Here is a 26,419-nt window from a genome sequence, read left to right on the forward strand (position 1 = left end):
CTGGGCGCGTGGTACCAAGATAAGCGCTTACTGTGCAGTATTTCATTTAATCCTCCCTACAACCACCCTCCATGGTTGGTAGAACTCACCCCATTTTACAGATGAGGAAACTGAGGCTCAAAGAGGGGAAAGGACTCACCTTGGATCACTCAGTATGTGGAGTGGCCGAGACGCAAGGCTGGTTGTCCACACCGGAGTCTGTGTCGTAACCACTAGGCTGGTTCCCCTAAGCCTCGGCTCCTGGCCGTGGGAGAGGAGTATTGGCCCCAAGGGCTGTGGAGGGGACACATCAATCACACTAGTGACAGCAGCAGGCCCAGCAGAGCGCACGCACATGGGTGCTGAACCCACAAGCGTTCCCGTCCTCCTCTCTCTGCCTCTGTTAGCCCACCTGCGCGGTTGCAGAATAGGGGCCCGCGGGGACCTTGGCAGGCAGCTGCAAGCAGGGCCCACGCACCTCTAGGCCCAGCATTTCTGGCATGTGGCCCTGATGGGGGCGTTGCTCTGCCAGGGGTAGCTGCAGCATCCTCATCGCAGACCAGTCCTGGGGGGCAGCACCGCTTCTGCACCTGCTGCTACCTCTGGTTCCACTAGAGGGTCGACCCCTCCATCAGGGCGCCCTGACCAGCTGCTCGTTCGTTGTACCCCAGCCTGTGACTCGGCTCTGGGAAGTTCCGAGGGGCGGAGACAGGACAAGGCTGGGCCGTTGGACATGGGCGTGGCATGGGCATAGGGCACACGCACAGGTATTGGGGTGCCTTGATGGACTCTGGAGGGGAGGGGATGCACTCACAGGGGTGCATGCGCTCCCCGGCCGGGGAACGCCTGTTCTTACCCCCATTGGATCACGGTTTCTAACCCACCCTTTGCACCAGCCCTGCCTCAGGGAAGTCCCAGACCCTCAGCCTGGAGGCATGAAGAGAAGGCAGCGGGTGTGCAGGAAAACCTCCTAACCCACAGCTCAGGGTGAGCCAGGGAGGGCCGGGAGGCTGGGGAAGGCCTCTCAGAGGAGGCAGTGCTTGAGCACCGTGAGTAGATGTCGCTACATGAGCGAAGGAGGGAAAGGCATTCCAGGCAAAGGGAACAGCTCAAGCAGAGGCCTGGGGGCATGCAAGTTCCTGACACATTCAGAGCCAATCCCTCCCGTGGGCTACTCTGCGTGACTTTGGGGGTCTGCAGACGGAGAGGCGCAGGGGCTGCCTCAGGAGACCGTGAACACCAAGCTGCAGATCCTGGACTTTTGAAAAATATATGAGTTAAATTGTCAGCAAGCTGGAAGGGAGGGTGTCCCAGGAGGAGCACAGCCTGAACAAAGACAGGGGTGGGGGCAACTGTGCAGAGACGGAGGGCTGGCCAGGCAGACCCTGTGGGAGAGATGATATACCGGCCTCCAGAGTCCGTGGACTCTCCCAACGTCAGGAAAATCACGCAGCATGTGAGGAGTTACTGCCGCTCCGCCTCAGAGGCCTCCCTCCCAGTGGAACAAAGGGACCAGCCGGTGCTAGAGGCAGCCCGCTCTCCAGCCGCGGCTCCTCCGCTCACTTCGGGGTGAACCTGGCACAAGGCCATTGCAGGAGAGCAAGGGGGTGGCTTGTGGCCTATTTATTCCCCAAATAGGATTCCCCCTGGTTTTGATGCACGGAAAAGGCACAACATCTGGAAGTAGGAAGCGGAACAGCCTCTGAAACCCAGTTGTGGGTGGCTCACCTTGGACCAGCCCTAGCGGTGCGTGGCCCGCAGTTGTGGCCAGGCCTTCGATGGGAGGCGGGGAGGGAGCTCACCCCAGACTAGTGGCTGTCTCTGGATCCTTGTCCTCACATCTGTCCTGGCCTGGGCATGAAACCAATGGCTCGGGAGAGGGAGCTGGCCTCCTCTGGTCTCTTCCTCCTCCAAGGTCACCTTCCCCTGTCCACCTGCCCCAGGAAGACAGCAGGCACAGAGAGCCACCTGGGCTTTGGCGCAGACGTGGCCTGTGTCCTGTCGTTGCCGTGTCACAGTCCTGTGATCACCACACGAAGCCTCTGTCTCTGAGGTGGGGACGTTGAGGCCACACCCTTCGCGGGTTGTTTGGTTAAACACCCAGCACTGTGCCTGGACAGACAGACGGCACAGGTGCGGTCTGTGCTGGTTCCTCTTCCCACCCATGGTGTGCACTGCAGGAACGCCGGCCTGGCTGGACGGGCAGACAGTGGGAGAAGCAGGAGGGAGCATCCAGTCACACTAGGGGACCAGGGCAGGCATATTCGAGCTGGGCTTTGAAGGCTGAGGGGGGATTGGATGGTTAGGAGAGAGGACATTCCTTGCTGAGCAACTTGTGTGAGCAAAGGCTTGAAATTGCCTGGTGGACCCCTGCTGCTGCGACCGTGGGGTGGGAGTCAGGGGGCCGGCGGGAAGGTGTGGAGGGCACAGGGGCTTGAATGCCAGGCTTGCGGGGCTTTAGGCAGACAGCAGCAGGGTCCCATAGGGTCGCTGTGAGGAGAGGAGAGAGGGAGGAGGGAGGGGATTCCGCGAAAGAGGGGAGCTGGGCCGAGGCTGCCGAGATGGGGCAGCCGGGCGCCGCAGGAGGAGGGCACTGCGTGTGTTGCTCTCTGTCCAGTCCCGCCCCTGACCAGGGCATCACCTGTCTGTGCTGCACCCACGGCATGCCCACTGCCCAGCACAGGGCCTGGTATGTGGGCAGGACATTGGGCATTGGACAGCCAAACAGCCAAATGATAAATCAAAGACACAGGGTTTACAAATGTGGTTGTTATTCTGACAGCAACCGGCACTCATGCTGCGCTCCAGATGGACAAAGCCCCTTGACAGTCAGTGTCCTACCCCTTGGGGCCCTGGTATCAGCCCTGAGTGGTGGCCTCAGAGTCTCAAGCTTGTAGGCAAGGGAATAAGGCACAGGGAGGTGAAGGGCGCTGCCATCCTGTCCATCCAGGGCTACGTCGTTTCCAGATGCCATTTGGGGGCTGGGGGATCCTTCCAGACCCAGGAATGGAAAGACCATTTTCTTCTCCAGCCCTGGTGGCCATTTCTAAGTCAGGGGTGTATTTTTTCTGGACCCCCAGGGCTTCCCTGATTAGAGTCTGGGTCCTGGGCACTTCATGGGGAGCTGAACCAGGGCGCCTGGAGGCCTCGGGCAGGCCCGGGGGGCAGAGGATGCTGGGGGCCGTTTCCAGGCTGAGTGGTGGGCCCTCCCGGGACTGCCGAGCGCCCCTCACCCGCGTCTCCCACAGTTTGAAGGCTGCAGCAAGGCCTTCTCGCGGCTGGAGAACCTCAAGATCCACCTGCGGAGCCACACGGGCGAGAAGCCGTACCTGTGCCAGCACCCCGGCTGTCAGAAGGCCTTCAGCAATTCCAGCGACCGCGCCAAACACCAGCGCACCCACCTCGACACGGTAGGCCCACAGCGGAGGCCGAGAGGGGACAGGGTGGAGGACGCACACACTGCCCCACTTGTTTGATGCAGGTGGGGGCCAGCATCCACGCCAAAACCCTGCCTTTGTCTTGAGCCCTGTTCACATTTGCAGCAGGAAGACTGTTGGGGAAAGGGGGAATCCTGTCATTATAGGATGTTTAGAGGTATCCCTGGCCTCTCTCCACTAGACAGATAGGAGCAATTTCTCTTCTCCCAGTTGTAACAACCAAAAGTGTCTCTCAGCATTGCCAGATGTCCTGGGGAGGGGGTAGTAAACTCTCCCCCAACTGAGAACCACTGTTTTAGCCCATAGGTACCGGCCCAGGGTGTCCTTGCATAGCCCCCATGGAACGAATGGGCTTCCCATCCCCTGTCCTCTCCCCAGGCCTGTCAGCCACCCCCAGAGCAGGGCCCCCTGCTCTTCCCACCTCACCTTCTCCAGGGAGACAGGCCAGAGGCTCTCCAGGGCCGTTCTTTGTCCCCTGGGCACAGTGGGCGAGGAGTTGTTGTGGGCAGGACCTAAGACCCCAGGCCCCTGGAATAGTGCCTGGGGCCCTGATGCCTGCATGTCCACCTCCCTTCCCTTGCTTGTGCCCGCGTGATAACGACAGCCTTATCACAGTGTCGCTCCAAGCATCCTCTCTCGTGCACACAGACCTCAGCGGGTAACCCAGCACTTCCTAAAACATCGTCTCCCACCATCTCATGCTGGCCCTGCCAGTGAGGGGCTCACTTACCCATCTGAGAGATGAGGGATGCGGGGCTCCGGGAGGTTCAGAGCCTGCCCAGCTGGAAGGTGGCAGAGCCGACTCAGAGCTGGGCCTCACACCAGTCTCACGGGGCCTGTGTGAGGGTGTGCATGTGGCCTGGGAGGACCCCAGCCCCTGTGTGCAGAGCTGGCGGGTCTGCAGAGCTGACGGGTCTGCAGCCAGAGTCCACCTCTGGGCCCACAGCCTGTGTCTTTGCTCTTCGTGCAAATGTTTAGGGAACTCTGCTGACGAGGAGACCTGGGTGGCCATCAAGCCTAGCCTGTCTACACAGATAGACAGGTGAGGGAGCAGAGGCCTAAGAGGGCAACTGACCCCTCCAGGGTAGGTTAGAGGCCACGAAACAACAGAGGTCAGAGCTGGAGGCTCTCTGGTCCAAACCCTTCATTTATTTATTTATTTTTTGTGAGGAGGACTAGCCCTGAGCTAACATCTGATGCCAGTCCTCCCCTTTTTTCTTGAGGAAGATTGGCCCTGAGCTAACATCCGTGGCCATCTTCCTCTACTTTATATGGGACGCCGCCACAGCATGGCTTGACAAGTGGTGTGTCGGTGCACGCCCGGGATCCGAACTGGCGAACCCCGGGCCGCCGCAGCGGAGCGCGTGCACTTAGCCGCTTGTGCCACCAGGCCGGCCCCCGAAACCCTTTATTTTATAGCTGGGAAAACCAAGACCCAAAAAAGATGGGGGGCAGGTGGCAGAAAATAGCAGGGAGATCATGTGTTGGGTCCAGGCAGAATGTTCTACACGTCTTCCCCCCACCCCCAGTACCACACACCCTCCCCCAGTGTCATCCTGGAAACAAGGAAGCTGAGGCTCAGAGAGATTAAGTCATCGGCTGTCACACAGCTGCTTAGTGGCAGAGCTGGGATGCAAACCCGGGTCTGTCTGACTCCAAGTCCAGTGCTCATTGCTGGAAAAGCAGGTGTGTCAGCCACCCTGAAGAGGTGGATCTGAGCAGAGGGAACAGGGAGGAAGGAGGTAAGAAAGAAGAGCCCTGTCCCCAACCTGACCCCGACCGCTGTCCCCACCCTCCCCTCCCAGGCCTCACTGTCACAGGCTGCACTGGGGACATGAAGGGAGGAGGCATGCTAACAAGCCCCCTCCTCCATTACCTCCCCACACGCCAGCCCTTGGAGCCCTTGGCACCCGCCCAGGCCCCGAGAGGCGCCATCTGTGCACCAGTACCCCAGTTATGTCCCGGCTGCGCCAATGGCACCAGGCCTCTCTGCACCCCTCCCCCCAGGCCCTGGCAGCGTCCCTCCAGGCCTCTTGGGGTCACCTACCCTGACTTAGCCCTTCCTCCCGCCCTCCTCACTGCATTTCCTGGATCCAGCCCCAAAGCAACAGGCCTCTGGCCCCCACTTGGTGTGTGAACAGAGCTCCAGGGCAGGTCAGTTCAGGCCCAGAATGAGCCCCCAGGGTTATCTCAGGCTGTCATCTCCCCAGAAGGTCCTCGTGACGCCCAGCCCCCACTCGCGCCCGCCCCACGTAAACACCGCAGGTGGCTCCACGTGGCCTGGGTGCTTTCCCAGCATCCGCAGCTCGGAGGCCCCGCGGGTCAGCCCCATGCAGGCTGGGGCCCTGTTTTCCAGAGGGGACCCAGTCCTGTCCCCAGCTCCCCTCTGGCACCAGAGAACCTGGGATTCTCTCCATGGGCGGGAAAGTGGCAGAACAGACTGGAGAGAACTAGCCTGAGCTCTAACCCTGGCCCTCCACCTGGTCCCAGTGGTCCGAGGAACACCACAGAGCCTCTCTGGGCCTCAGTTTCCTCAAACACCTACCTCAGGAGAGAGAGATGGGGGATCAACTGAGGTGACGGATGTATAGACCTGACACGCGGTCTGCACAGCAGTTATGAGTCCCTCCTTTCCCCCTCCTATGACTGCTGGCTGAATGCTGACCAAGTCCTGCCATGTCCCAGGCACCCAGTGTGGGGTTGGAGTCCTGACTGCCACCGACTCCCCGAATAAGCCACTGTCCTGCTCTGGCCTCAGTTTCCCCATTGGCAAGATGAAGGGTGATAATCTCTCTTGGCCCCTTCACTGGACCATTAAGGTTGCGGACGAGAGGACTAGCAGAGTGTCATGGGCACACTCTCACTCGCTGTGAGATCTTCCTCATCTGCAAAGTAGGGATGCTTCTCGGGGTGGCCGAGACTGAAGGAGATGCTGGGTGGCGAGTGCTTAGTGCCTGCATGGAGGGAGCGCTCAGGAGATGAGCAGCTGATCATGAGCACGGATCTGGAGGCTTCCTGAGCAGCAGTCTCTGTCCTCCCAGCACAGCCAGGAGTGTCCTTGTTTGTTAGTAACAAGGCTTCGGATCCTGTGCGGTGACTCCAGGCCTGGGGCGGGGCTGCTGCTTGGGACAGCCACACGGTTTCCTGAGGGCTCACGAGGGAGCTGGGCCGGAGGAATGTTCTACACACGTCAGGCCCTGGAAAAACAAACACGGAGATGGGCCTTGTGCCCTCTTTCCAGGCGAGTGCGCTTGCACACACGGAGCTCTGTTTGTTTGCTTTTTGACAAAAGCGTGTGGATTTGTATCAGCATCCCTGAGGGACAGGGCCTGGGGCAGGGCAGGGCCCACGAGAGAGAGAAAGAGTGTGTGTGTGCATGTGTGCGCGCGCGCGCGCCCGTGGGCGTGCGTGTGTTGGGGTTAGGGTGAGGCCCATGAGGGGTTGTGTGTGCATGTGTGCGTGCATGCATGCATGTATGTCTGTGTCTGTCCATGTGTTGGGGTAGGGGTCAGGCCCATGAGAGCAGGGCTGTGTCTGTGTTTCTGTGTGTATGGGTGTCTGTGTGCGTGTCTCTTTGTATGTGTCTGTGTGTCTCTGTGTCTGTGTGTCTCTGTGTGTCTCTGTGTGGTTGGGTGGGGGCAGGGCTGAGGTGTGCCTTCCACCCTCCCACCCCCTACCTTCCTTTCAGCGGGGCAAGCCTCTCACCGCTGTCTCTCTTTTTGCTCTCCTCCGTTTCTTTAACCTGGCAACTCTGCGGCAGCACCAAGGTACGGTCATCTCTTTCTGCTTCACCCACCCCACAAGGTCCCTGGGTCTGCGGTCCACCGGCCTTGGTCCCGCAGGGGCAGAGCAGCCTTGAGGTCAAGGCGGGGGGTGGGGGGCAGTTCCACGTGGGCTTGTCTGACGGGGGCATAGCAGTCCCTGGTGCTTAACCTGAGAGGCGTCACCTCTTCCAGACGTCCTCCTGTCTGTCCCCTGCAGTCACTGGAAGCTAGATGGCCCTGAGAAATTGGAACCCAAAATGTGTTGTGAGGGGGAAGCCTTAGGGGTTTCAAGCCCGGCAGCAGCCTGAGGCCCCAAGCAGGGTCTTGTGGAAGCCCCTATCCGAGGGCTCAGAGTTCAGCTAGAGCCCTGGGTCCTCTGCCCTGGGTCAGTCCCTGGGACCCGAGATAAATCAGAAGGGACCTTCCCCTGCGGAAAACTCACCACCTGGTGGAGGACACTGAGCAAACTCAGCCGTGCAGGGTAGACATTGCTGCCAGTGGGAAGCTCAGGGGGTGGAGGTGGGAAGAAGATTCTAGCAGCGCGTGGAGAGGCAGGTGGGTATGCAGGGGCTGGGGCAGGAGGAGGGGGAGAACTTAAGCAGGGCCCAAGTCACAAAGGGCCTTCAGTGCCAGGAGATGGGCTGTGTCTGAGGGTACCAGGGAGACATGGAGGGGTTTTAGAAGGTGAGAGCATGGCCAGATCTGTGAGAAAGCCCTCTGGCTGTGAGTGTGAGGGGAGATAGGAGCGCAGAGAGCAGGGTGGGGCCCGGGCAGGAACCAGGGGAGGCAGTGGGCCTGGATTTGTTCTAGATTGGCAATCAGAGCCCCAAGGGGAAGGGACACAAAGGGTACAGACCCCTAGCCTCCCCAGGCCTGTGTCTGAGATCCAGTTCCCTTCTGGTCTCCTGCGATTGTCGGGATGAGCACCTGGGTTTCTCGTGACCCAGAGAGCAGTCTGGGGACTTGGGACCCAGTGCAAGGTGTGGTCAGTCGCTCACAGCCTGGGGCCCTGCTGTACGCCAGCTTGGCCCCACATTTGTGGCCCCACCTCATGCTGTCGCCCTCTCTTCCCCTTTCCTCCACCTCCTCTTTTCCAAGGCAGCCACCTCACTTTCCTCCTTGTCAACTCGCTGCTTCTCTGCAGCTGCGGGCTACAAGGGGTGCGCTTTCCTCTGAGCTAGTGTCAGAGCTGGAAGAATCCTTGGAGCTCAGTTGGCTCCATTTTGCAGAGGAGAAAAGTGAGATCCAGAGAGGGGAGACTTGCCTGAGGTCCCAGCATGAGGGTAGAATAGAGACACAACCCCTCCTTCACTACCGGGCCAGGCACCTTCCCCACACTGGCGGGCAGAGCTGGCTGAGTCAGACCCCTCCCGGCTTGGGGGGACACGGAGGGACAGGGACAGAGAGGCAGCCTGCCCCTCATCCAGTCCTCCCCACTGTGGGTCACGCAGTGGGACCTTGGGCCTGGCAGGTGGCCCCTCGCTCACCCCACCTCTGCCCCCTGATGTTACAGAAGCCGTATGCCTGTCAGATCCCTGGCTGCTCCAAGCGCTACACGGACCCCAGCTCCCTCCGCAAGCACGTGAAGGCCCATTCAGCCAAAGAGCAGCAGGTGCGTAAGAAGGTAAGTTGGCCTCCGTTCCAGGCGCACTTCTGCAGACGCCCTTCGGGCCTCCCACCACTCGTCCGGCTTCAAGCCAGGTCCCCACATACCCGAGGATGCCGCTGTCCATCATCCACCGTCTGCCCCCAGCCAGTCGGACATTTATCCACCCACACACTGTCCACCAGCTCCTCTCTTATCCATCTGCCCTCTTGCCACAGCTCATTTAGTAAACATCTGATGTCAGGCTCTCTGTAGGCACCGAGGAGGCAAAAAACGAAAACCATGGTCCGCCTTCAGTGGGGACCTGGCAAGTGTAAGACAGACATAAAGAGATAATTTGTTATAATATAGTAAAGACTGCAATAGAGGTATGTAAAGAATAGTCAGGGGCACAGAGAAGGGGCCTTAGTCTGTCAGGGTGGGAACAGGAGGGTCCATGGAAGAAATGACGCTGGGGGCAGTAGGCGCAGTGGTGTGTGCTCTGGAGCCGGCCTGCCAGCATCGCCGCTGCTAGTCCTGTGGCCTTGGCCGGAAGGAGCATCAGGGTCAGACTTTGGGGGCAGGATTGATGGTGGTCCCTTTCACCCGAACAGAGAATCTAAGAAAGAAACAGATTTGCAGAAGAAAGCAGTGAGTTCTGTTTTGGACAAGGAGTGTGTGAGCCACGAGGGACCCAGCGCAGCAGGAGGGACGGGGCTGCGACTTGGGGCAGAGCCCACCCAGTTGGGTTTAACCCACGTCTCCAGAGGACCACTGGGGGCACTTTAGTGCCAGGGAGGGTGTGGGAGTGAAGAGAAACACCAGGGGCCAATCTGGGGACATCAGCATGACAGAGGAGGACAGATGAAGAAGACCCCATTAATTTTTCAGCAGGATTAGGGAGCACCTACTGTTTTCCAAGTACTGTTCTAAGAACTGTGGATACAGCCGTGCATAAAGCAGAGAAAGGCCTAGCGGCTAGAGCAATCAGATGCTTTAGTCCCTGGGATGCGGGTACACAGAGATAAGGTGCTGGAAGCAAGCAGGCCTCAGGGGGAAGGACAATGGGGAGGGGACAGTCAGGCTCAGACTTGAGTCTGCACCCTGCAGGCAGCAGGAGGACAGAGAAGGGACATGGTCACAGCATGCTCAAGAGCTCCTGGTGAAAGCACCCCTCCCCACCATGTTGCCCCTGAGAGGGGAGAGGCGAGCCTTCACCCAGGCTGAGCTGGTGCTGCACAGACTGGATCTCATTTAGTCTCCCTGTCACCATAGGAAACCGGCACTGTTTTTTCCCATTTTAGAGATGTGGAAACTGAGACTCAGAGCATTAGCAGATCTGCCCAGATTTGTGCAGCGGAGGAGGGACAGAGCCAAGGTCCCGTCACAGACCTGTCTGTCTCCAGGGCCTGAGCTCTCTCCACTGCTCTCAGGTTGAGGGGCCTGAGCAGAGGCAGGGAATGGCCCAGGCTGCACGCCAGGGAGGCTTCTGTCCCGAGCGGACTGGTGCCCACGGACCAGAATCCTGCCCTGGTTTTCCCAGGCCCTGTGCTTGGCTCGCGCTGAGCCCCAGGGACCCAGGGCCTCAGATCCGCAAACTTCCCAACAATAAGCATCCACTAAGAGCCATTGGGGATGATGTATCTTTCTGGGTAAAGCGACCCTTGTATTATGACAGCTCCTTGGCAGCACTGCTGCGTTTCAGAGCGAATTAGAAATGCTTTTCTTCCCTAATTCTCCTCTCCTGCTGCTCCTAATCCGATCGACATTGCGGTCTGCAAGGACATGCCCTGGTCCTCTTTTGCCAGAAGCTTAATTTACATGGAAAACAGCTGCTGGGTCAGGGAACCGAGAGCCCATCGGGAGGCTGGGCATGCCTTCCCCGAGCCTGGGTGCTGGCCCTTCTGGCCTGGCAGTATGGAAAGACCCTCGGGGCTGACTCTCAGCTGTTATGTGACATGGGACAGGTATCTTGCCTTCTCTGGGTCTGTTTGGTCCAGTTAAAATGAGGGTTTGAACAAGTCAACCTTCAGGGCTCGGTAGTCAAGCTTTGGGATTTCCCCAAGAGAAGGGGCTCTTCCCAGCCAGGTGCATCCCCCCTCACGGCCTGACGCCCCAAGGCCCCAACCAGCCCCTCCCTAGCCCCATCTGCAGAGGGGAAGGCCTTCTGAGGCGTCGAGCTCAAGTCTGTCTTGGGGACAGCCGAGGGTTGCTGGCCAAAGCTATGTTGAGTGGCTGTGCTTATCCAGCCCGGGCTTGCTCTCAGCCAACGACTTCAGGCCCCTCCATCCAGCGGGCCCACTGAGGCGTGCCCCTGTGGAGCCACAGCCCCTCGTACCACACGTCACACCACGCGAGCGTGTTCATACCCCTCACGTCGCTACTCCTCACAGCAGCCTGGGGTGAGGCGGGGGAGGGGAGGCCAGAGAGGTGAGTGAGTTGTTGAGTGTCACACGTCGTCACACACAGAGGGAGTAAGAAGAGGTGGAGTGACATTTGAACCCAAGTCTTCCTTCTTAGGCCTGGCCTGTCTCCACTGCACCTTGTGCCGGGAAGGAAGAGAGATGGGGAGGTGGGGGGAGAAGGGAAAGACGCTTACTCCCAGCGCCTCAGTTCCTCTCTGTGGCATCCACGAGGATGTGCCTCACACACCTCCAGCCCCACGGGAGGCCACAGCTGCTGCCCTCTGACCACCATCTCAACCTCTGTGCTGAGGCCATGCCTCCCACAGGCTGCACCCAGCCAGTGACTGAGCACAGGAGGCCCCACGAGGACACTGAGGCAGACCCCTTCCGAGGAGACGTAGGACCCCACTGACATCCAGCAGACTCTGGCTCCCTGAAGACTCCCAGCCTCCCTGGACTCCCAGTCTAGGAAGCTTCCACCAGCCTCCCCGCTCCCTCCTTCCCTCAGAATCAGACTTTGAACTCGGTCTGACGGCTCCTTCCCTAATTTCTCCCACACAGGCACTGCCCCTATTAAGATCCGTGCAGGTTCAGTCTCCTCTTAGCATCTTCTTGCTCAGACCTGAACTAACACAATCTTCACAATGTACATAATTAGCCCCATTTTACAGATGAGGAAACTGAGGCGCAGTGAGGTGAAGGGTCTTGCCCTGGGGCACTGTCCTTCCTGTGCTGTCTCCTAAAGGGAGGGTTGCCAGTGGGCACATGGTCTGTCACTAACACCCTCTCTCCCTCTGCTTGCTTCCCAGCTGCACACGGTCCCTGATACTGAGGCCGATGTCCTGACGGAGTGTCTGGCCCTGCAGCAGCTCCATGCGTCCACACAGCTGGCTGCCAGTGACGGGAAGGCTGGCCACGCCCTGGGCCAGGAGCTGCTCCCAGGTATGCACGCGGGGAGGCAGGGCCAGGCGCACAGCCCTACAGGAAGACAGCGATGCATGTGGGCCGCCAGGGCCACGTGGGCACGACTTGCAGGGGGGCACCCGCTCCCCTGGGCTCCATCGCCTCTGCAGCTTATGTAACTAGGCAGATGTCCCTTCACTCTCTTGTGGGTCGCCATCGCCCGTGGGATGAAGCCCAGGCTGCTCTCAGCAGGACCTGGGCCCTCCTGGTGGCCTCCTGCCCCGGGCTTGGTAATGAGGCAGTGCCCGGAACAGCCTCTGCTCCGTCTTGCTTCTGAGCCGCTGTCCCTCCCTGCCGGCCTCCTCTCCGCTTGCCTTCACCAAGGCAGCGCCTGCACTTCCGCCGGGACCCGCCTCAGGGTTCAGGCCTGGGCCTCGACTTGAAGTCCCGTGGACTCGCCACCAGGATGCCCCACCAGGACTCCTGCTTCAGAAGAGCAAGCTGAGGCTCTGAGGGGGTGGGCAGCTTGGCCATAATCGCTTCCAGCTCATCACTAAACTGTGGGACCCACAGAGGGGTCCCCTCAACCCCCTGGGACCCTGCGGCCCATCCAGCTGGACACTCAGAGCCCCTGGTCCAGCCAAGGCAGACTGTCTGTCCCTCACGCAGCTGCAGGCCACTGGGCAGGTCTCGGCCTGGCAGACGTTCCTGGCTGCCCGGAGAAGGCGGCGTGACCTGTGGACTCCAGTGGACGGTGCTCGTGCTCTCTCTCTTCCCCTGAAGAAGCCACGGTGTCAGAGCCGAAAGCTCTTCCCACCCTCTGGGATTTCTTAAATTACTCCAACCGTTTTTTACATTTTTTATTTTCTAAATTTTTATTCTTTCCCCTCAGCTTTGAAGTAGCAGCAGATTTAAAACTCTGTCAAAGCCTTTACCAAACAGCCTGGGGAAGAGAAGGTTTTCACCCTTTCCCGTGGGTCCCCCTCCACAGGAGTCTGTGAGGACCCCCAGGAAGAAGGGGCCGTGGAGGGGGGACCACACCCTTCTCCTCCAGCCAGGGGGCCCCTGCCATGGGCTGCTTCTCACAGGGTCAGCATTGCTAAAACAGCAGGGGGAGAAGAGACCATAGGGATGACCCAGTAGAGCGGTGAAGATTTGCATCTCAAGTGCCGGCTCCCATGGCTGGTAATGACCCCTTGGAGCTCTGTGTTGAGAAGGCTTCTGAGGCTCCCTGACGCAGCAGGAAAGGGGGCTGTGGCTGATTAGCGATGGCCGCCTGGGGCAGAGGTCCTGCAGCCCCGTCGTTTTTATCCTGGGAGGACTCAGGCCTGGGCGGGAGAAGGACTTACCCCAGATCATCCAGAGAAGTCAGCTGCGGACCCCGGTTGGAAGCCTGTTCTCCCAGATCCCGGCCCAGGGCTTACCCCGGGAGAGGGTCCGGGGCGGCAGCACCACCTGTGGAGCACCTGCTTGGACTGATCGCTTCAGAAACATCATCTCACTCGGTCCTCAGCCACCCCATGGCGGGGCTGTTGAGCCCATGCTCCAGACGAGAAACCCCGTCACTGAGGCAGCAGCACGGATCGGGGCACGAATACCACGCCCGCCAGGCCTGCTCCGTGACCGTGAGTGAGCGGTATCTTCCTGCTGTGAGAACCAGGGCGGTGGTGGACGTGATCGCTGACATAAACCCTGCGTGACCGATGATTTTATCTAATCGTTGTTATTGCCGTTCATGGCGAGTGAGAAGAGCGTTTCCTCCCCCATCTCATGATGGTGCAGCAGCCAGCACGTGTTGAGTAGGTGCCGGGAGCCTCTCCAGGGACTGTAGGTAGCTGCGTTAGCGACGTAACCCTCACAACAGCCAAATCAAGTACCAGCTGCTAAGCTCCTCCTTTCCAGGCGAGGAGACTGAGGCCTGGAGAGCTGCAGTAAATTTCCCCGAGGTCTCACAGCCAGTAAACGGCAGAGGCTGGATCCGACGTCTCACAGCCAGTAAACGGCAGAGGCTGGATCCGACCCAGGCCACCTGGCTGCAGGCCATGCCCTTAACCAAATAGCCACCTCCCTGCTGCTCATGACGCCTGCGCCATACTGAGCACCTACTGTGTGCCGGGCCTGTGCTGGCTCCTGTCCTCTGGCTGCTCCCAGCACAGCGGGGAGGGAAGGGCCCGCCACGCAAATCCAGGGGTCCTGGGTCCCCCGGGTTCTTCTGCGGGGCACACGGCAGGTGGAACAGATGTTGGGGCCGGAGGGTAAGTGCTCACGGCTGATTGATGACGCTGATTTACAGCCTGAAGCGGTGCGTCAGGGGACAGGCCAGCAGGCCCCGCGGCGTCCCCACTCCCGCTGCCCCTCACGGTCCGGGCGTTCCCTCATCCCATCCGGTGTCTGCTCACACGTTCAACATGCCTAGTTCATGCCCCCCGTCGCCCACCGTGTATTCATCCTCGGGGGCTCTACAGGAAGGGACCTGGACCAGGGCAGGGCGAAGGCAGGGTAAAGGGGAGAGATTCAAGGAGTGCCAGGATAGAACAGTCCAGAAGAGAGGGTGGGTGCGAGGGAGGAGCTGGTGAGGATCACGCTGAATTTTCATCGTCTGACTGTAGGAAGTTCCCAAGAGCTCGTCTCTCGTCATAGGAGGCCCTTGGGAGCTGATCTGACAGGCCGGCCCCTGTAGCCAAGCCAGGGTAACGTGGCGGGCAGTGAGGACGGGAGAAGCATGAGGTCAGCATGGCTGAGCAAGAGGGGGCAGGATTTATCAGGATTCTAGGCCTTCCTAGCTGTCAGGCCCCCAAAGTGGTTCAAGATGGCAGGTGGGGAGGTGCTAGGGAGAGTGGTGAGTGGAGCAGGCGTGAGCAGCTCCGAGCCGGGCTCCATCCACAGAACCCCTCCAGGTGCCTTCCTGACCCGGCGGGGAGGGATGTGTGGCTAAGGGAGACTGTGGACGGGTGGACAGGCGGGGCTGCCCTGGGAGCAGAGGTCTCCGAGACAGGGAGGGGTGAGGACTGGGGTCTCACAGCCACCCACAGGGAAGCCCCCCCCAGAGGCCCCTAGCCGGTCCTCCAGGCCACAGCCTGAGCTGCAGCCCCAGGCTCTTTCCTGGGCCTGGCTTTAAGTGGACTTCCTCTTGGTATCACTCCAGAGAAAGACCTGATTAGCTGCCCACTTCGTGACTTTTGACGAATCATTGAAGTTCTTAAGACTTAGTTTCTTTATCTTAAAATAGGATCGGATCGTATTATCTCCCTTATTGACAGTTGTTGAGACAGTTAACTAGATAGTGTAGAGAAAGAGCTTGACACAAGTACATTCTTAATTAACAGTGACTGTTGTTAATGATATGCATTTATTGTAAGAGTAGAATTTCACTTAATGTAACCCATCCATAGGATGTCTGCTGCTCTAACTCCAGACCAGGGGTTGCAAACTGTTTGGTCTCATAGGAACAGTATTTTGTTTTTTCTGTTTTTTAAGAGTTTCAATGTAAGGCCTTTAAGGGGCACATTCTCTCCGCTTTGCCACAGTCCCCACTGCTCCCTGTTGTTAACCCCTGTGGTTTCACTTATTTTGCTCCCTGCTGTGCCACCTAAGTCATTGAGCTTGCTATCCCTGCCACAGCCCTGCTCAGTTCCTTATCATAGCTCCCTGAAGTGCAGGCCTGGGCCAGAGGGGCCAGCCTGGGATAGGCTAGCCTTGGAACCCCAACTACCTGAGAAAGTAGAAGTTCCTCCTTTATCCCATCCTTGAAAAGAGCATGTTGTGTTCTCAGATGGTTCTCATGAGGTGATACACAGCACTGGGTCTGGATCCATGATGACCAGAGTGATTTTCCTAATGTAACAGCTGGCCCAGGGTGAGCTCTGACCAATCAGAGTGGACACTGCAGCAGTGCAGCTCTGGGCATGGCCCCCAGGGCCAGAGTCCTCCCACGGCATCAACTTGATGAACTGATTTCTGGGAAAATGATGTCAATTTCTATTAAAATTCACATAAACATGGCCGGATTAAAGAGGGGTACAAAATTGGCCCTGTTTTTTCAGGTAGAATAGGGAATGTCAAAAACTTGCCACCCTTGCTGTGTCCCTTTCAGGCTCCAGTCCCAGTGTAGGGGTTCATTCTCTCCTCTAATTGGGGTTCCTTGGTGAAGGCATTTGGGAAGCACTGGCCTCAGTAACTGCTCTCAGACCCTCATTGGGCCCCTGGGGCAACATCTGACTCTGACGTAGTGTCCCCCATTTGATTCGTTACCCCACCTGTCCTCTTAACAAGCGTAAGACCCTTGAGAGTAAAAGATTATAAAAGGTGGTATCACCCTGCAAGTGTCTTCTAGAGATTTAGAATCCGAGACTAGAGCATGGTTGACTCCTCTCCTCAGTGGGGAGCCTTGTGCAGTGTACAGCCTGTACGACCATCTGTGGCATCTGTTCTCAGTGGTCTCCCAGGCCAGCCTACCATCCAGCTAGTGCAGTCATCCTCTCTTCGGAACGCCTCACAGTGGACCTCAAGGCTCTGCTCTCTCTCCCTCTCTCTCTCCCTCTCTCCCTCTCTCTCCCTCCCTCTCCCTCTCTCTCTCTCTCTCTCTGTCACACACACACACACACACACACACACGCACGCACGCACACGCACACACACACACACACACACACACACAGCCCGACCGACCACCCCATGCCTCTGACAGTCAGGGCAGGCCATGGCCAGACAGAGTGGGGCCAACATCTCCCTTGTTGGGGCCCCTAACCTTCTATTAATACGAGCTTGTTGTCTCTGTCTCTCCATGAGCAGGCTCACAGCCCCTGGGCTGCCCACAGCCATCCCTAGTGAGTGGCCGAAGCCCAGTGTGTTTGTTTGCTTCCCTGTAGGCATGTATCCTGGCTCCGTCACCTCCCATAATGGGCTTGCATCAGGCCTCCTGCCCCCGACGCATGATGTTCCTTCCAGGCACCACCCACTGGACGCCACCACCAGTTCCCACCACCACCTGTCCCCTCTGCCCACGGCCGAGAACACCAGGGATCGGTACGTACAGCAGCGGTCCTCCTCCGGGGGCGGCACGTGGGCACCCGCATGGGAGACAGGTGAGGGCAGGCGTCCCGCACACTAAACAGTTGTTACCGATAATGAAAATAGTCAACACTTATGCAGCACTTACTGTGTACTGCACCCTGCACTAAATACTCTCTGTGACGATTTTGTTGGTGGCTCAGAGTAACCCTACCAAGTAGATGTGTTGGCACCCAGGTTTCTTGACGCCCACTTCGTGCACCCTCTCCTCCCTGGGGGGCGGCCGCGGGAGATGCGGTGCCCCCACCTGACCCCTGCATTCTGGGCTGCCACACCCAGGCCCCTTCGGGAGCCTCCCTCTGGCTTCTCCTTGGCTCGCACGTGTGTCTGGTGAGCAGAACGCCCTCTGCCCACTCCAGAGATGCTGGCCTGGGCCTCGCCTCCATTTCTGGCCACCGCAGCTGTGGCCCTCGCCTGGAGCCAGGGCTGTCCAGGAGCCCTGCCTCCAGGGTCACGGCAGGGAGGGCGGCCTCTTCCTGCATTCGGTGTGGTTCTCATCGTGACCACTTCATTGGCTGGCTGGACAGTCAGTGTGCTAAGTGCTGGCCCCTAATGCTGCTGAAATCTGTTCTCCTTGCAAGTGAGCAGAGGGCGGCCTCACAGCCCCACCGCCTGCCTTCCCTGCCACTTCTGCTTATCGCCAGCAGCGACTTCATCACACTTGTCCCCCAAGGCCTGGCCCCAGTGCCTTCCTCCTCCCCTGCCCTTCCTCCCCGAGGCTGCAACCTTGGCCTGCGCCAGCCTGCACCTGGGGCCAGCCTGGCTTCATCACCAAATTTGTTGTCCAGGCTCCTAACTAGGCGCCTCCTCCCAGTCACTCATTCATTCATTCAATGTCCGGTTATGGAGCCCCGGGTGTGGGCAGGCCCTGGGCACACTGCCAGGGCCACTGATGACCCCAGCCCTGGAGAAGCTCACCGTGAGGAGGTGGGGACAGACAGACCTGCAGGGATAGACCGCACCAGGCAAGTGCTCTGACAGAAGGAAGCAGAAGGAGCTGTGGAAGCCTAAAGAACCCAGTGTGGTGGAGGAGGATGTCAGGGAAGCCTTCCTGGAGGAGGTGATGCTAAGCTGGGCCTCCAAGGTTGAGTAGGAGTTGGCTGAGTGGAGAGGTTGGGAGGAAGGAGCAGCAGGAGTGAAGGTAGGTGTGGTGAGAGCTTGGCGTGTTCTGGGAGATGTGAACCATCTTGTGAGGTGACAAGCTCAGAAGAGAGGTCGCCGGGGCCAGGTCACGAGGCCTGTGACAGGACTCTATCCAAAGGGTGTTGAGCAGTGATGTGGTCCAGTTTGGGGAAGAGAATGTGCCCAGCTTGCAGCGTGGAGCTGGATTGCCAGGGGCAGCATCGAATGTGGGTGCAGGATGGCAGCCGGCGCCAGGGCCGGAGGGTGGGGTGAGGAACACCCAGAAGGCATTAGTGACGTCAGATGGCAGGACTCGGGGAACTCTGGCTGGGTCAGGGAGGGGGGCGTCAGGGAGGAGCTGCCAGGTGGGCAAAAGTGCCGTTCACGGAGCAGGGGACGGCTGTGGGGGTGAGTGGGTGGAGAGCCACAAAGAGGCAGCCTCATGGGGTACAGAGGGGGACCCAGAAAACTGAGCCCTTCTCAAGCCTCAGTTTCTCCCTCTGTAAAATGGGCATTAAAACACCCTCCTCTAGGAAGGTGGTGAGGATTAGCTGACATTGCACACGTCACCAGGTACAGGTCCTGGGGTCACCAGCCCCCTGCCCCTCACCCACCCCCCGCTCAGGCCACCTGCTCATCCACCAGCCAGCCCAAAAACATCTCCAACCAAAGAAAAATAAACCACAGAGGCCTTTCCCTGCTCGGGCCTGTGCACTCTGCTCCGCCTCATTCATCACCTGCCTGCCGCCTGCCTAAGTGCCCGTCGAGAATTCCTGCAGCGAGCGGCAGAGTGATGACAAGACCGAGACGGGACCCCCAGCCCACCCGCGCCTGCGGGAGCCTGGCTCGAGCCGTCCCAACTGCCGAGGCGCCCAGGCTGCTCCGGGCCATGGGAGAGAAGGGCCTCACGCCTGACACTAGGCCCAGGCCCGGGCCCAGGCCCAGGCCCAGCGTGAATGGGGTTCTTTTTTCAGCCCCTCAGAAGAAGGAAGAAGGCCTTCAGCCTCCTCTTCCTGCCAAAGTCAACAGGGAAGGCCACTCTGGCTCCTCGGGGGTTTGCTAGGACGTTTAAATAGCTTGACAGAATTATCTGATTCACTCAAAAATATGCCAAGAGGGCCTGACTTCATGACCAAATGTATTTACCCTGGCTCAGAGAAGACGCCGAATAGGGTGGTTGTTTTCCCCCAGCCCCGTGCAAGTTATGAAGCCCGCAGTCTGCCAGGCCAGTGAGGTTTTATATTAATTTTTATAGGTTCCAATTGAAGCAAAAATATTTGAGTTAGGACTCGTTTGCATGACTCGGAAGAGGAGCTGCAGATGATCCCTTCTCCTTTTAAAGAGTTCAGGTAGAGCAGCCTGACTCCGCCTGCGCGTCTGTTGCCGAGACGCGTGTTCTGTTTAATTTCACTGGCTGTGAAGGTGGCAAATGTGAATTTATGGCAGGTTTGAGACAGGAAAAACAAACTTTGAAAACGCGTGTTTTTTCCTCTTCAGATCTGGTTCTCCTTAATTCTGCAGCGCTGTTAATCTCTGGGTTTGTAGCTGAGCCATTCAGAAACCCACTTGTTAGCACTTATCAGCTGTTCGCTGTGTGCCAGGCCCAGGGCTGAGCGCATGATGGACAGGGCCGAGACCCGGCCCTCCCGCAGGAGCTCCCCCGAGGGGCTGACAGGAAATCGGAGAAGGGCTGGGGGGGGGGCGGCCAGGGCAGGTTGGGCATGAGGCAGACGGGCACCATGCCCTGGGCCCGAGGGAGGAGGATCCACCGTCCTGGCCACGCCTCGGCCCAGCCTCAGCCAGGAGAACTGGTTATGAGGACACAGCTTGTGCACAGCCCTCCACAGTTTATAGAGCACAGTGGTAGGCCCTGTCCCACTTGACGGCCCTGCAAAACAGGCCTACAAATATTAGTGATGATGATAATGATCATTAATTCATGGAGCCTCGACGAGGGCTCAGTTTGTTAAGTTAAAGCGGGGGACATGTGTACCTACAGCATGTTAGTTGCTGGGCTAGAGGCTGGGGGCCCGGCGCAGAGGCACCCCTTCTGCTGCCTTCAGCATGGAACAGTGTGTGTGGGGGGGTCCCAGACATGTGAATGATGACAGCACAGTAGAGGGGTGGTGACAGCAGAGGGGACTCGGCAGAGCTACAGTCTCCGCAAGTGTCCTTTTCGTGTTTTAGGATAGTCCCGCTGCCCTCAGAGAGAGATGGGGATCTGTCCTGTTAACACCTCGTGTCTCAGGGGGTGGGCCAGGGTGGCATGCCTAGCCCGAGGGGGTCACCTGGAGCTGTGACGTTACACCTGCAGTATATTTTAATGTTGATGGTCCCACAAATCTGCAAATGCAGAGAAAACGGAGACTCTGCCTCTCACTCTCCCTCTTCCTGCAGTGCACACACGTGCCCTGTAGGCCGAGAGCCTTCAGCGGGTCCCAAGGCCCCACGCCCAGCTGACCCAGCGCCATTTTGATTCCTGTGAGCAGACCCCAGGGCTTCGGAAGGCAGCGTGAGGAGGGAGCCGGGTCTAGAGTGATGTGCGGTCCAGTCAGGTGGCCCATGGGGCTCAGCCGGGTTAGGGGTGACCACACGGCTCTCAGCGGCTGCAGTCTTGTTTCAGAACACGAGCTTCCAGAGCGCACAGGCTAGGCCTCATCCCCTCAGTCTCTGTATGAAGGGAGCGGGTGAGTCCTCCATCGAGGAGGTATGAAGTGGAGGAGAAATGGCTAGGAATGGAGGTGGAAGGTCCCTACAAGTACCCCTGCAGGGGAATAAGGGCCGATGTGGACATCAGACCTACTTGCTGATTTTCCTTCCCTCCGTCTTGATAATAATGATGATTCACAGAGTGCCTAAGAGTGTATCTGACACCATCCTCGGTGCTTTGTCTGCATCGCTTTATCTAGTTTTACCCTCACTATAACCCATGAGGTCAGTGCTGTGTGGCCAGGAGTAACTTGGACAACCTCTCTGAACCTTGGTTTTTCGATCTGCAAAAAGCACACAAGAACATCTCTCACAGGCCTGGGGCGAGGCAGAGGCTCGGTGAACGGTGACTGGTAGTGCCGCGGGGTATCCTCTTGCTAAGGCTCTGCCAAGGCTTTCAGTGTGGGCTGCTCCTGGGCTCGTCCTGCAGGTGGCCAGAGTGGCGGGCACAGAGTTGGAGCATCAGGGTCCAGCGGGGCAGCTGGTAGTTAGCCCTGGTTGCCAGGTGGAGAACACAGCAACCCTGCGAGGAAACCGAGGCTCAGAGACACGAAGCGACTTGCTCACAGCCACATGGCCAGTGAGAGCAGATGGGGTTTGAAACACAGTTCCATCCGCTCCAAAGGTCGTACTTGTAACCAGTGTTCCTGCTGTCCATCAGTCCTAAATACCAGATAGACGTTTCTCTTTACTAATTCCTTTGGACTCCAAAGCTTAGAGGATTTTATAATTTAATTCCAGTTTGAACATAATCAGAAATAAAAGCATCCTCTTCTAACTTGACTGTCGTAAGTTAGAGCAGGTCAGCTAGTGAGCTCCCCGTTGCTAGAGGGGAGCAAGCAGCGAGCCAGGCCTCTGGCCCCCACGAGCCACAGAGCCCGTCCTGCTGATGGCCGTCTCCCTTCTCTCCAGGTTGGGACGCAGCCTCCTCTCGCCCGTGGTCAGCCCCCCGAAGGGGCTCGGGCCACCACTGCTGCCGCCGTCCTCTCAGAGCCATTCTCCAGGGGGCCAGCCCTTCCCCACGCTCCCCAGCAAGCCGCCCTACCCGCCCTTCCAGAGCCCTCCACCCCCACCTCTGCCCAGCCCGCAAGGTGAGCTCTGGCGGGGGCCTCTCCTCCACACCCAGATTCCCCTCGGGGTGCCGAGAGGAGCGAGACGTGACCTGGGGGAGGCAGCCGCTGAGGGCCACACTGGGAGAAGCTGGGAGTCGGGTGACCCCACATGCCTCCCACCCACCGCCTAGTCAGGGGCGCTTCCTGGAGGAAATTCGTTCTGAGGGGTGAGGAAAAGTTTGTTCCCTCACCAAGGTGACAAGGTGTCGAAGGGCTCTCCCAGCAGCAGGAACATCATGGGAACAGCATTGGCAGTGGCCCGGTGGGAATGGTCTCCTGCTTGGAGGAGCTGTGAGTGGTTGGGTATCTCAGAGGGGAGGGGGTAGAGGGCCAACAGTCCCTTCCCTCGGCGCAGTCTCATCAGCCACGATGACTCGAGTCGGCGCAGCCATGTGGGGCCACATCGCCCAACCCCCTCCCGTGCAGCTGGGAAGGGGCCCAGACCCCTGGTACCTGCTCTGCCCTGTGGCTCTCTCCTCTCATTCACACCCACCACATCTGCACAGGACAGTGTGGGGCACTGAGCAGCACAGCAGGGAGATCACCTCCCAGCTCTGGGCATTGTTCCTTTGTTAATGTGGCCCCTGCTGCCCGCCTCTGCAGGGTACCAGGGCAGTTTCCACTCCATCCAGAATTGCTTCCCCTATGGCGACTGCTACCGGACGGCCGAGCCAACAGCGGGTGGGGACGGACTGGCTGGGGAGGCCCACGGTTTCAACCCCCTGCGGCCCAATGGCTACCACAGCCTCAGTGCACCTTTACCTGCCACAGGTGAGCCCCCCCTGCATGCCTCCCTTCCCCGAGTGCCCACCAGAGCCCAGCCCTGTGCCGCGTGCTCTCCACACCTTTTCCCGCAGCCGTGGGACAGAGGGAGGGTCATCCCCACTTTACAGAGGGGGAAATAAGGGCTCTGAGATGTCTCACGACCCCAAAGAACTGGGATCTGCACACGCCTGACACCGAAGTCAGTGTTCCCTCCACGGCGTATACGTGTCTAGATGCTGGCAGGTTTCTGAAGACACAGAGGAGATGAGACCGGGAGCTCGCAGTCCGGCTGATGTTTCCCTTTAAATATTTGCTGAGCGCCTACTGTGTACCGGGCGCAGTTGTAGACCTGGGGATGCAGCGGGGAAGAGACAAACACTGATCTCCATTGAACAGATGAGGAGACTGAGGCCCAGAGGGGCCACACTCCTAGGAAGGGACAGAGTCTGGAGGCTGTGCTTTTTCCTCACGCTGCATCTGTGTCCCCACAGGGCCCTGGACCTTTCCCCGAGTAGTGCCCCTGGCTGGGGTGGAGAAGCCCGGGGGGTGGGTGGGCTGGGCACAGCCCACGGCAGAGTCAGGCTCAGACCAGCAGGGCCAGTCCTGGTGGGAGCAGAGCATCAGATGGGTGGGGCTGGACCCTCCTGGGTTCCCCAAGGCAAGCCGCACCCCAGGCCAGCCTCAGGCCCAGGTCCAGCTGGAAGCTACCAGGCCTGGGCAGGCTGGGCCCCAGACAGAGGGGAGCCTGAGACCCCGTCCCAGAGGCCCCTTGGGCAGCTCTGGGTGTGTGCAGCTGGGGGTGGAGGGATAAGGACATATGGACAAGCACGAGGCCACAGACGAGCACACGCAGAGCCGTGGGTCCACGTGTTCACATACGTGCTCCCGTTTCTGCGTATGTCTTCTTTCCTCACGTGTTGGTGGGGCACGTCTGTGTGTATGTGCATGTAGGGCCGGCGTGGGTGGGCTCCAAGCAGTGTGAGCCCCTGTGAGTGTGTAAGGAGCTCACGGGGCATGCGCTCGTGTCCGCGCACGTGTGCTTGCATCGTGCTTGTGCTGATGTTCATACCCCGTCTGTGCACACGTTACGTTACCACCCTATGACCCCTGTCCTTGTGCACACACACGTGTGTGCCTGGATGTGCATTAGCACCTTTGGGCTGTTTTAGATGAGTGTGCATGTGTGCCCGTGTGTTCAAGCACAGTGTAAGTACATCTGTGGGTGGACACTTCACATACATGCACCAGAGGCAGGTGTACCCAATCACAGGGCGTGCAGGGACGGGTGGGTGTGTTCTGTGTTTGCACACACATGGATTGGTGTGTGGTTAGGCACCCACCGCTGTCCTCAGCACCGCTGGCTCCCCCACCCCGTCATCCTCCGGCCCCGGTCCAGCCCAAGGAGGGATTTCTTGGTTTAGCAACAAGACCTGAAATAAATAACTCTGAGGGGGCAGCTTCCATGTCCCCACATGGGGATGGGGGTTCTTTTGGTCTCCTTTCTCCCCTCTATGTGGGTGGCAGCCCAGCCTCCGGTGGGGCTGTGGGGCCTCAGGAAGAGTTCAGCCTGATCCCACTGCACGGATGGGAAGACTGAGGCCACACAAATTCATGACAGCAGCCCAGGGCAGGGACTGGATAGGATGACCTCTCCAGGCCCCTCCCATTTGAGGGCCTCTGAGCTGTGTCCCCACGCTGGAGACAGCATGTCCAGTGGAAGAGCCAGATGGACCGGGGTTCAAGTCCCAGCTCCCCCACTTACTAGCTGTATGACCTGGGCAGCTGTCTTGCCCTGTCTGAGCCCATCTTCTCAGCTGTAAAATGGGACAGTGAGTCCCACCTCACGGGCTGGTTGTGAACACAAGTGAGATAAGATTTAAACAAGCCTGGTGAGTGCTGGTCCCCTTCCTTGGGCTTGTGTGTCTGGTGGGGCCAGGAACCTGAAAGGGTGGGGGTGGGGGTGGGCTAGGCTCCTTCTGCCAGGAGGGGACCACCCCCCAAGGGCAAGAGCTGTGATACCCCCCCACCCTCCTTGCCCTCCCCACATTCTGCCCCACCATCCAGCACTGGGTGACGGGCCACCCCAAGCCAGCCCATGCCTGTCTCCCCAGCCGCCCTGGCCCCTTGGAAGTGCGAGGCCTGGGGCACCTCCTCCCAAACGCCTCCCCCACCAGCTCTCCATCTGGGAGAGCAGAGGGCTCAGAGCAGGCCCTGCTGGGGGGACGCTGTGAGGAGGGACCCTGGGCAGGAGGGGGGCCTGGGAGCTGGGAAAAAATGACGAGGTATAGCCCCCAAGTCCTCCAACCAGGACCCTGTCCCCCACAGCCACAGGCTACGAGGCCCTGGCCGAGGCCCCGTGCCCCACGCCGCTGCCACCACAGCCATCTGAAGACGTGGTGCCCAGTGGTCCTGAGGACTGTGGCTTCTTCCCCAACGGGGCCTTTGACCACTGCCTGAGCCACATCCCCTCCATCTACACGGACACCTGAAGGAAGGCCCTTCCTGCACCTGCCCACCGTCCACGCAGACGCCACCTCGCCCACGCGCCGTCTGTTCCCACCCTCCACGCACCCACCCCGAGCAGCCGGGCCGCAGTCCTCCCCAGCCCAGGGTGCCGGGCCTGCGGCGGCCGCCCCACACTGGCCAGGAGCCCTCATCCGAGCCCGAGCCGGGGCTCAGAGGTGCCCGTCAGGATCCGTGACCTGTGACCTTCCCTTGACTGTCTTCCTTTTCTCTCCCCAATGGTTTTGAAATCACAGACCTCGTGTATATAAAATGTACAGAACTTGTTTTCCATTCCCCTGCCAGTTTTATATTTTTGGTTTTACAAGAAAAACATTAAAAACTGGAAATGAGACTTGGGGGCCTGCTTCTGCTTTGTGATTCAGCCTGGAGGCCGAGACCGGGAGAAGGTGGAGACGTGTGCGACAGAGAGCCAAGATCCGGGGCCAGGCTCAGCTGGGGCCCTGGCTTCCCCCAGCAGGGGTGCGGGCGTGTCACGTGGCCCCCACTACGCGCTGTGGGCCCGACAGACCCCAGCCCTGGTCCCAGGACCGCACCACGGGGCAGGCGGGCAGACCGGGGCTGGGACTGGGACCAGAACCCAGATCCGTGTGACCCGGACCTGTGGTCTCTGCTCTGACTCCTCAGCCAGTGGAGGAGCCGCTTCCCTTCTGTGCTGGCTCTGGGGGAGCAGGGCAGGCCTCCAGGGACAGAGCCTCTAGGAGGCGAGGGGCAGAGGCAAGGCCCTCAGGCAGGCGGGGAGCAGAAAGCATCCTTTGTACAGAGTCCCACCGCACCCCGAGTGGCCCAGGAGGGAGAGGCCAGTGCCGAGGGCACCAAAGCTCCCGTGGGGCTGCCAGCCTCCCCTGCCCATCTGTCTCCCCAGCATCCAGCACCTGCAACAGCCCACCATCCAGGCCTGTGCAGGTGCCCTGGACAGTGTCCTGTGCCTCACCATGTCACCCTGAAGGTCACCTGGTAAAAAAAACCCTCAAGGAAAATTCCTGCCTCGTCGCTGCTGAAGTGAAATGAAGAAGTGAGGCCGCGTTTACTGTGCACCTACTGT

The 26,419-nt window shown here is 59.2% G+C and overlaps 1 protein-coding gene across 3 annotated transcripts in view; it reads left to right on the top strand.

Annotated features, from left to right (window-relative positions):
• Positions 1-25,359, top strand: part of GLIS1 (GLIS family zinc finger 1) — a 215,770-nt gene extending 190,411 nt beyond the window's left edge. For 2 of the 3 annotated variants that reach the window (XM_087445779.1, XM_014793837.2), the window contains 7 exons: positions 3,228-3,389; positions 8,694-8,804; positions 11,980-12,112; positions 16,942-17,098; positions 21,887-22,065; positions 22,690-22,857; positions 25,183-25,359. In XM_087445779.1, the coding sequence (XP_087301905.1) occupies positions 3,228-3,389; positions 8,694-8,804; positions 11,980-12,112; positions 16,942-17,098; positions 21,887-22,065; positions 22,690-22,857; positions 25,183-25,340 (1,068 nt within the window). In that variant the 3' untranslated portion in view covers positions 25,341-25,359. The remainder of the gene's footprint in view (positions 1-3,227; positions 3,390-8,693; positions 8,805-11,979; positions 12,113-16,941; positions 17,099-21,886; positions 22,066-22,689; positions 22,858-25,182) is intronic. The other variant, XM_087445780.1, reaches the window with a different exon arrangement.
• The last annotated feature ends 1,060 nt before the right edge of the window (positions 25,360-26,419 follow it).

Source organism: Ceratotherium simum, chromosome 22, assembly GCF_057802395.1.
Source record: "Ceratotherium simum simum isolate JZ-2026a chromosome 22, ASM5780239v1, whole genome shotgun sequence".
NCBI lineage: Eukaryota > Metazoa > Chordata > Mammalia > Perissodactyla > Rhinocerotidae > Ceratotherium > Ceratotherium simum.